The sequence below is a fragment of the Oncorhynchus masou genome, unplaced genomic scaffold (genome assembly GCF_036934945.1).
Source record: "Oncorhynchus masou masou isolate Uvic2021 unplaced genomic scaffold, UVic_Omas_1.1 unplaced_scaffold_1816, whole genome shotgun sequence".
Classification (NCBI taxonomy): Eukaryota; Metazoa; Chordata; class Actinopteri; order Salmoniformes; family Salmonidae; genus Oncorhynchus; species Oncorhynchus masou.
The window spans coordinates 1-10,000 of record NW_027016845.1 but is presented as its reverse complement, the minus strand read 5'-3'; the positions used below and the strand labels follow the sequence as shown (position 1 = coordinate 10,000).

At 48.9% G+C, this 10,000-nt stretch overlaps 1 protein-coding gene across 2 annotated transcripts; it reads left to right on the top strand.

Annotated features, from left to right (window-relative positions):
- The first annotated feature begins 3,728 nt into the window (after positions 1-3,728).
- On the top strand, positions 3,729-8,270 carry LOC135539251 (stabilizer of axonemal microtubules 4-like). 2 transcript variants are annotated; one of them, XM_064965080.1, is made up of 6 exons: positions 3,729-4,007; positions 4,469-4,586; positions 4,983-5,100; positions 6,860-7,004; positions 7,140-7,200; positions 8,099-8,270. In XM_064965080.1, exons 2-6 carry the CDS (start codon positions 4,469-4,471, stop codon positions 8,239-8,241), a joined length of 585 nt encoding a protein of 194 aa, XP_064821152.1. In that variant the 5' UTR covers positions 3,729-4,007; the 3' UTR covers positions 8,242-8,270. The 2 variants fall into 2 exon arrangements, with proteins under 2 accessions (XP_064821152.1, XP_064821151.1); XM_064965079.1 differs by having other exon boundaries at positions 3,730-4,007; positions 4,389-4,586; positions 8,099-8,269.
- Positions 8,271-10,000: the final 1,730 nt, after the last annotated feature.

Here is a 10,000-nt window from a genome sequence, read left to right as displayed (position 1 = left end):
TTGAGGTCTGCTTAAACACAACTGTGTTACAACACCCCCATCTTGTGGCGGTAACCTGTAACAACAGTCTATTGGCACAGGTGCCACTTGGGTGTTGCCTAATAATGTGTACAATCATTGCCGACATAATTGATGTCATAAAGTGGGTGTATAAATATATCCACAGGGAAAAGCACACCCAGGATATTAAAGTAATATGCTTAGTATTGTAATTTATTTAAGACAGGCCCAGCACATAAACACCCAATGTGCTCCGGTAGGTTTTTTTTCAATGGTGTTGTGTAAAAAGTGAGGTTAACGTATGCAGAGACGAGAAGTGACGGAAGTAAGGGAGAAATCTGATCTAAAAGTGTTTGTTTTTTTACCATACAGGGCCATAGCCAGGGTCTGAGAAGGGATGTTTATACCATTTTAAAAACTAAAAAACACCCACACAAATAAATAGCACAGCTATTATCACTCTGGTTGTAGTAGCTTCAGCTATTATCATGCTGGTTGTATTAGCTTCAGCTATTATCACGCTGGTTGTAGTAGCTTCAGCTATTATCACGCTGGTAGTATTAGCTTCAGCTATTATCACGCTGGTTGTAGTAGCTTCAGCTATTATCACGCTGGTTGTAGTAGCTTCAGCTATTATCACGCTGGTTGTATTAGCTTCAGCTATTATCACGCTGGTTGTAGTAGCTTCAGCTATTATCACGCTGGTTGTAGTAGCTTCCGCTATTATCATGCTATTATCACGCTGGTTGTAGTAGCTTCCGCTATTATCACGCTGGTTGTAGTAGCTTCAGCTATTATCACGCTGGTTGTAGTAGCTTCAGCTATTATCACGCTGGTTGTAGTAGCTTCAGCTATTATCACGCTGGTTGCAGTAGCTTCAGCTATTATCACGCTGGTTGTAGTAGCTTCAGCTATTATCATGCTGGTTGTAGTAGCTTCAGCTATTATCACGCTGGTTGTAGTAGCTTCAGCTATTATCACGCTGGTTGTAGTAGCTTCAGCTATTATCACGCTAGTTGCTGGTTGTAGTAGCTTCAGCTATTATCACGCTGGTTGTAGTAGCTTCAGCTATTATCACGCTGGTTGCAGTAGCTTCAGCTATTATCACGCTGGTTGCAGTAGCTTCAGCTATTATCACGCTGGTTGCAGTAGCTTCAGCTATTATCACGCTGGTTGTAGTAGCTTCAGCTATTATCACGCTGGTTGCAGTAGCTTCAGCTGGTTGTAGTAGCTTCAGCTATTATCATGCTGGTTGTAGTAGTTTCAGCTATTATCACGCTGGTTGCAGTAGCCTCAGCTGGTTGCAGTAGCTTCAGCTATTATCACGCTGGTTGTAGTAGCTTCAGCTATTATCACGCTGGTTGCAGCAGCTTCAGCTATTATCACGCTGGTTGTAGTAGCTTCAGCTATTATCACATTAACTCAGCACCAAAATTAAAATCTATAATTTAATACATACAAGGGGATCTGTTTGCAGAAAAAAAAATGTTTTATTAACTAAACGTAAATAAATACGTTTGCTTTACATAACTTTTTTGTTGCTGCAATTCTACACATTTTGCCTTAAAATAATATCATATCTGAGTGACTGACAACTCAACGAGGACCCCTGGTGGTGGTTAGGACCCCTGGTGGTGGCCAGGATCCCTGGTGATGGTCAGGACCCCTGGTGGTGGTCAGGACCCCTGATGGTGGTCAGGACCCCTGGTGGTCAGGACCTCTGATGGTTGTCAGGACCCCTGGTGGTGGTCAGGACCCCTGGTGGTCAGGACCCCTGGTGGTCAGGACCTGATGTCAGGACCCCTGGTGGTCAGGACCTCTGATGGTTGTCAGGACCCCTGGTGGTGGTCAGGACCCCTGGTGGTGGTCAGGACCCCTGGTGGTGGTCAGGACCCCTGGTGGTCAGGATCCCTGATGGACCCCTGGTGGTCAGGACCTCTGATGGTTGTCAGGACCCCTGGTGGTCAGGACCTCTGATGGTTGTCAGGACCCCTGGTGGTGGTCAGGACCCCTGGTGGTGGTCAGGACCCCTGGTGGTCAGGACCCCTGATGGTGGTCAGGACCCCTGGTGGTGGACCCCTGGTGGTGGTCAGGACCCCTGGTGGTCAGGACCCCTGGTGGTGGTCAGGACCCCTGGTGGTGGTCAGGATCCCTGGTGGTCAGGACCTCTGATGGTGGTCAGGACCCCTGGTGGTGGTCAGGACCCCTGGTGGTGGTCAGGACCCCTGGTGGTGGTCAGGACCCCTGGTGGTGGTCAGGACCCCTGGTGGTGGTCAGGATACCTGGTGGTGGTCAGGACCCCTGGTGGTGGTCAGGACCCCTGGTGGTGGTCAGGACCCCTGGTGGTCAGGACCCCTGATGGTGGTCAGGACCCCTGGTGGTCAGGACCCCTGGTGGTGGTCAGGACCCCTGGTGGTCAGGACCCCTGGTGGTCAGGACCCCTGGTGGTGGTGGTCAGGACCCCTGGTGGTCAGGACCCCTGGTCAGGACCCCTGGTGGTCAGGACCCTGATGGAGGACCCCTGGTGGTGGTCAGGACCCCTGGTGGTCAGGACCCCTGGTGGTGGTCAGGACCCCTGGTGGTGGTCAGGACCCCTGGTGGTCAGGACCCCTGGTGGTGGTCAGGACCCCTGGTGGTGGTCAGGACCCCTGGTGGTGGTCAGGACCCCTGATGGTGGTCAGGACCCCTGGTGGTGGTCAGGACCCCTGGTGGTGGTCAGGACCCCTGGTGGTCAGGATCCCTGATGGACCCCTGGTGGTCAGGATCCCTGATGGACCCCTGGTGGTTAGGACCCCTGATGGTGGTCAGGACCCCTGGTGGTGGTCAGGACCCCTGATGGTGGTCAGGACCCCTGGTGGTCAGGACCCCTGGTGGTTAGGACCCCTGGTGGTGGTCAGGACCCCTGGTGGTTAGGACCCCTGGTGGTGGTCAGGACCCCTGGTCACATGCTCTGCATGCCTCGTCAGTAATTCGGCCATGATTACTACGATTTTAGAGTAACTAGATTTACCAATGTAAAACATTTTAACTGACATGGGCTAATTGAGTGACTGTCAGTGAGCGATATATAACAAGATGGAAACTGATGATGCACAACAAAGAAATTGCACCCTGTGTATTCCACTATACTGTCAGCAGTAAGTTCGGACCCCGACTGATTTCCTAAAGTACGGAGTACGGGCCACCGAGGCCTGATCTTACTGTTGACAGTTAGAATATATATTTATATATTTTACCTTTAATTAAGTAGGCAGGTCAGTTAAGAACTAATTCTTATTTACAATGACGGCCTAGGAACAGTGTGTTAACTGCCTGTTCAGGGGCAGAACGACAGATTTTTACATTGTCAGCTCTGGGATTTATATATATATATATATATATACCTCGGTAATTTTTAAAATATTGTTATATATATATATAGGTATATGTATACTGGACCTTGATGTCTTCATATGTAGCGACAGCTCTGACAATAACATGAGCTATTAGTAACCTAACTCCCTCAAGGTATTGATTATATCCTTGGAGATCGTACATTATTCTAATCATGATAAATTGATCATTTATAAATGAAATGCCCTTTGATTGACTGGATACCTCAATCAGATGAATACATTTTTTTTTAAATCATGTCCTTTTACCGTAGCCAGCTTTAGCCTTAGTGTCAATCTGTTTGTGCTTTCATGCCAACTCCTTGTCACACTAATTGTCATGCCAAACATGACAATGACAACAGCAACAGGCACAACAGGCACGAAACAGATCAGGGAACAAGCAGAGTGAGCTTAAGGTGCAACTGCAAGCTACTTGTATTGGGAGCAACAGTTTGCTTCTATGACATCTCTTGTGACCTCATTTCGTCCGTCATTGTGAAGTGCTGCTGGCGCCACTTGGAGAATCACCGTAGCAACGGTCGGTATCATGGAGACCGCACGGGTCCCGGGCTATAAAACCTAACACGGCGAGAGGAGGCCGCCGGTACGCAGAAACACCGCTTCGACAGACAGGTAACGGTAGAGCGCGTGAGGAGGGATCGCATTAATCATAATGATGCAGATATTTTACTGAAATTAATGTCGACTAGGCATACTAGTTCTTAATATATATTTATAATTACAGAGATGATCATAAATGAATGAATCTTTAGGCTAGGCCTATAATAAGGGTATTTAGCATGTTATTCCTATACGTCTTCTGCTACGATAACTTTCCATTTCTCTTAATTCTTGATGAAAATACATGACTTACATGATGACATGTAGAATGAGTGTAAGCTACTGTGAGAAAGCTATACATTTTCTAATAGTGTAAAAACAAAACAAACAAAAAAACAGTTTGACTGTCAAAGTTCAACATGAACTAAAATCAGTCTTCTCTCTCGGTTACAGGCAGCTTTTTTTCCCTCTGTCTATCGTTGTTGCTAGTGGAGTTAACTGTAGTATTTATCCATGATCCTGGTCCCTCACAGATGGTTAGTCAGGTAGACCTGGTCACCAGGCCCTCTCTAAGAGGACCAGGAAGCCCAGGAGGCCGTCTGGCCAACACCTCCCTCAACCTCTACTGTACCTCCTACAGGGCTTCTTTTGGTGAGAACCAGATATCTGATATGACTTGATATAAACTCTCTATTGTATCGAATTTGATTTGATTCTACTGATGGTAAGATAGTATCCACTACATTTGCCTGAAGTGTTCTGCTTTCACCCTCAATGATACGCCCTTGTGATTTTTAACAATGCAAAGACAGATTCCCTAATGACTCACTGGCATGGCCACACACTGGTCCCAATTACCTCACTAAAATGTGTACTTGTTCACTTCCTTTCACTGATTTCAAAGGAAATTACTGGTAGAAGAATTTCCCATAGGAAATATGGAAGAACTGCAGACAGAGAGATAGAGAGAGAGATATTGTTGGGAAGCCTCCCCCTCCCTCCCTATCCCCCCCCCCTCTCCCCATCTTACTGTCATATCTTATCCAGGCAAAGAAGGCTTCAGTCCATGTCTAGGTCATCATTACGGGACAGGGTACTCTGCCAACCTGAGACCTGCTGTTTATTACAGCCCTAGTCTGGACCACACTGATAACCCACAGTTAGGGTAAGACTATACTATATTATACAATACTATATTATATTATACTATACAATACTATATTATATTATACTATATTATACAATACTATGTTATATTATACTATACTATATTATACAATACTATATTATATTATACTATACTATATTATACAATACTATATTATATTATACTATACAATACTATATTATATTATACTATATTATACAATACTATGTTATATTATACTATGCTATATTATACTATACACTAGTAGCCTTGACCGAGCCAGAACGACCCCCTGGACAGGACACTAGTAGCTTTGACCGAGCCAGAGCGACCCCCTGGACAGGACACTAATAGCCCTGACCGAGCCAGAACGACCCCCTGGACAGGACACTAGAAGCCTTGACCGAGCCAGAACGACCCCTGGACAGGACACTAGAAGCCTTGACCGAGCCAGAACGACCCCTGGACAGGACACTAGAAGCCTTGACCGAGCCAGAACGACCCCTGGACAGGACACTAGAAGCCCTGACCGAGCCAGAACGACCCCTGGACAGGACACTAGAAGCCTTGACCGAGCCAGAACGACCCCTGGACAGGACACTAGAAGCCTTGACCCCAGAACCACCCCTGGACAGGACACTAGAAGCCTTGACCGAGCCAGAACCACCCCCTGGACAGGACACTAGAAGCCTTGACCGAGCCAGAACGACCCCCTGGACAGGACACTAGAAGCCTTGACCGAGCCAGAACGACCCCTGGACAGGACACTAGAAGCCCTTGACCGAGCCAGAACGACCCCTGGACAGGACACTAGAAGCCCTGACCAGCCAGAACGACCCCCTGGACAGGACACTAGAAGCCTTGACCGAGCCAGAACGACCCCTGGACAGGACACTAGAAGCCTTGACCGAGCCAGAACCACCCCTGGACAGGACACTAGAAGCCTTGACCGACCAGAACGACCCCCTGGACAGGACACTAGAAGCCTTGACTGAGCCAGAACGACCCTGGACAGGACACTGAAGCCCTGACCGAGCCAGAACACCCCCTGGACAGGACACTAGAAGCCTTGACCGAGCCAGAACGACCCCTGGACAGGACACTAGAAGCCTTGACCGAGCCAGAACGACCCCTGGACAGGACACTAGAAGCCTTGACCGAGCCAGAACCACCCCCTGGACAGGACACTAGAAGCCTTGACCGAGCCAGAACGACCCCCTGGACAGGACACTAGAAGCCTTGACCGAGCCAGAACGACCCCCTGGACAGGACACTAGAAGCCTTGACCGAGCCAGAACGACCCCCTGGACAGGACACTAGAAGCCTTGACCGAGCCAGAACGACCCCCTGGACAGGACACTAGAAGCCTTGACCGATCCAGAACGACCCCCTGGACAGGACACTAGAAGCCTTGACCGAGCCAGAACCACCCCCTGGACAGGACACTAGAAGCCTTGACCGAGCCAGAACGACCCCCTGGACAGGACACTAGAAGCCTTGACCGAGCCAGAACGACCCCCTGGACAGGACACTAATCTACCACCGAGCTCTGGCTAAAAGTAGTGCATTATTTAAATATGTTGCAATTTCAGATATGCCCCCCAGAGGTGCTTACTGGTAGTGATAGTATTTCTATACTATTATGTGGTCCTGTATGGCTCAGTTATCAAGAGCTTGGCGATAGGAATGCCAAGGTCATAGGTTGAATTCCTGCAGGGATGACATATACAGTGGATTATAACAGTGACATTAAGTGTGTGTTTTGGGTCTTCTCCAGGCGTTCTCTGCAAGATAGTTTCCATTCTCAGACTAAGCGCCATTTCCAGCCCCTGACCAGACCTGATGGGTCAGAGACCCTGCCTTGCCCCAGTGGACAGATCAGAGAGAGTGGATACCTACAGCTGAAGACACGGCCTACAGCAGTGAGGAGAGAGGAGGGGAGGGATGAGGGAGAGCGACTCGGAGAATAAATGGATTTTAAGTGTCTTTCTGTCTCCCTCCTTCCTTCCTTCCTTCCTCCCTTCCTTCCTCCATCCCTCTCTCCCTCTCTCCCCCAGAATGTATCCATCCAGACAGAGTATAAGGAACACTTTGTTCCATATCGTCCCAGACCACCAGGTACAGTGTAATATACTGAGGAGCTGAATGATTTAGTAATACCCTTTTTACAGAACAGACCAGAACAGAACTGTACTGTGCAGGCTCTATGCAGGCTCTATGCAGGCTCTATGCAGGCTCTATGCAGGCATCTGTGCAGGCTCTGTGCAGGCTCTGTGCAGGCTCTATGCAGGCTCTATGCAGGCTCTATGCAGGCTCTGTGCAGGCTCTGTGCAGGCTCTGTGCAGGCTCTGTGCAGGCTCTGTGCAGGCTCTGTGCAGGCTCTGTGCAGGCTCTATGCAGGCTCTGTGCAGGCTCTGTGCAGGCTCTGTCTGTGCAGGCTCTGTGCAGGCTCTGTGCAGGATCTGTGCAGGCTCTGTGCAGGCTCTGTGCAGGCTCTGTGCAGGCTCTTTGCAGGCTCTGTGCAGGCTCTGTGCAGGCTCTGTGCAGGCTCTATGCAGGCTCTGTGCAGGCTCTGTGCAGGCTCTGTGCAGGCTCTATGCAGGCTCTGTGCAGGCTCTGTGCAGGCTCAATGCAGGCTCTGTGCAGGCTCTGTGCAGGCTCTGTGCAGGCTCTGTGCAGGCTCTGTGCAGGCTCTATGCAGGCTCTGTGCAGGCTCTGTGCAGGCTCTGTGCAGGCTCTGTGCAGGCTCTGTGCAGGCTCTGTGCAGGCTCTGTGCAGGCTCTGTGCAGGCTCTATGCAGGCTCTATGCAGGCTCTGTGCAGGCTCTGTGCAGGCTCTGTGCAGGCTCTGTGCTGGGGGGCATAATGAGGAGAACACAACTTGGCTCTCCTTCGTTTGTTGTGTGAAAAGGGTATTACTCCTCTGGCGAAACTGATTGCAATGACGTCACCCAGCTCTGCCCGCTGCAGGGAAGGGGCTGTTTAGAGAGCATAAATGACACATGATTGTCCTTTAGTTTCTCAGAAGCACCAGTTAGTGGGAGCCCAAGGAGAGAGCGGTTTCACCGAAGGGACGGCCCTGCAACCCAACACCTTTCTTCCCCAGTACCACATGGTTAGTGTTGCTCCCTCTAAATATACAATATTGCCACATGGTTAGTGATGAGTGTTCAAATACCATTGGAAATCATTTCAAATACTCTACCTTGTTTGAGATTGCCTGGCACAATGTAAACAATAGAAAAGTCTAAAAACTGCAAACCCCGGCCATCTGTCACTCCAGGATAGAGACAACACTCAGTAACCCAGGTCTGGTCACATGGTTAGTGATCTGGTCACATGGTTAGTGATGTCAGTAACCCAGGTCTGGTCACATGGAATACATGATTAGTGATGCACTATTGTAAAATGGCAGTAACACCAGGTCTGGTCTGCTAAATGACATGTAAATTAGTGATGTCAGTAACCCAGGTCTGGTCACATGGTTAGTGATGTCAGTATCCCAGGTCTGGTCACATGGTTAGTGATGTCAGTATCCCAGGTCTGGTCACATTACATGTTTTCTGGTCACATGATTAGTGATGTCATTTCTGGTCAGATTAGTGATGCCAGTAACCCAAATTAGGTCTGGTCACATGGTTAGTGATGTCAGTATCCCAGGTCTGGTCACATGGTTAGTGATGTCAGTATCCCAGGCAAGTCTGGTCACATGATTAGTGATGCCAGTATCCCAGGTCTGGTCACATGGTTAGTGATGTCAATAACCCAGGACTGGTCACATGGTTAGTGATGTCAGTAACCCAGGTCTGGTCACATGGTTAGTGATGTCAGTATCCCAGGTCTGGTCACATGGTTAGTGATGTCAGTATCCCAGGTCTGGTCACATGGTTAGTGATGTCAGTATCCCAGGCAGGTCTGGTCACATGGTTAGTGATGTCAGTATCTGGTCACATGATTAGTGATGTCAGTAACCCAGGTCTGGTCACATGGTTAGTGATGTCAGTATCCCAGGTCTGGTCACATGGTTAGTGATGTCAGTATCCCAGGTCTGGTCACATTACATAATGTCAGTAACCCAGGTTAGTGATGTCAGTAACCCAGGTCTGGTCACATGGTCACATAGTGATGTCAGTATCCCAGGTCTGGTCACATGATTAGTGATGTCAGTAACCCAGGTCTGGTCACATGGTTAGTGATGTCAGTATCCCAGGTCTGGTCACATGATTAGTGATGTCAGTAACCCAGGTCTGGTCACATGGTCTGGTCACATGGTTAGTGATGTCAGTAACCCAGGTCTGGTCACATGGTTAGTGATGTCAGTGACTCAGGTCTGGTCACATGGTTAGTGATGTCAGTATCCCAGGTCTGGTCACATGATTAGTGATGTCAGTATCCCAGGCAGGTCTGGTCACATGATTAGTGATGTCAGTATCCCAGGTCTGGTCACATGATTAGTGATGTCAGTAACCCAGGTCTGGTCACATGGTTAGTGATGTCAGTATCCCAGGTCTGGTCACATGGTTAGTGATGTCAGTAACCCAGGTCTGGTCACATGGTTAGTGATGTCAGTAACCCAGGTCTGGTCACATGGTTAGTGATGTCAGTAACCCAGGTCTGGTCACATGGTTAGTGATGTCAGTATCCCAGGTCTGGTCACATGGTTAGTGATGTCAGTATCCCAGGTCTGGTCACATGGTTAGTGATGTCAGTATCCCAGGTCTGGTCACATGATTAGTGATGTCAGTATCCCAGGTCTGGTCAGGTCCAGGGTCTGGTCACATGGTTAGTGATGTCAGTATCCCAGGTCTGGTCACATGGTTAGTGATGTCATGGTTGGTCACATGTGATGTCAGTATCCCAGGTCTGGTCACATGGTTAGTGATGTCAGTAACCCAGGTCTGGTCACATGGTTAGTGATG

What these genes read in the sequence shown, in the direction of transcription:
- LOC135539251 (XM_064965080.1), top strand. Translation starts at nt 4,469, where the DNA reads ATGGTTAGTCAGGTAGACCTGGTCACCAGGCCCTCTCTAAGAGGACCA. An exon ending in CTCCTACAGGGCTTCTTTTG is followed by an intron (nt 4,587 to 4,982) that starts GTGAGAACCAGA and finishes TATCTTATCCAG; the next exon opens with GCAAAGAAGGCTTCAGTCCA. An exon ending in TGAAGACACGGCCTACAGCA is followed by an intron (nt 7,005 to 7,139) that starts GTGAGGAGAGAG and finishes TCTCTCCCCCAG; the next exon opens with AATGTATCCATCCAGACAGA.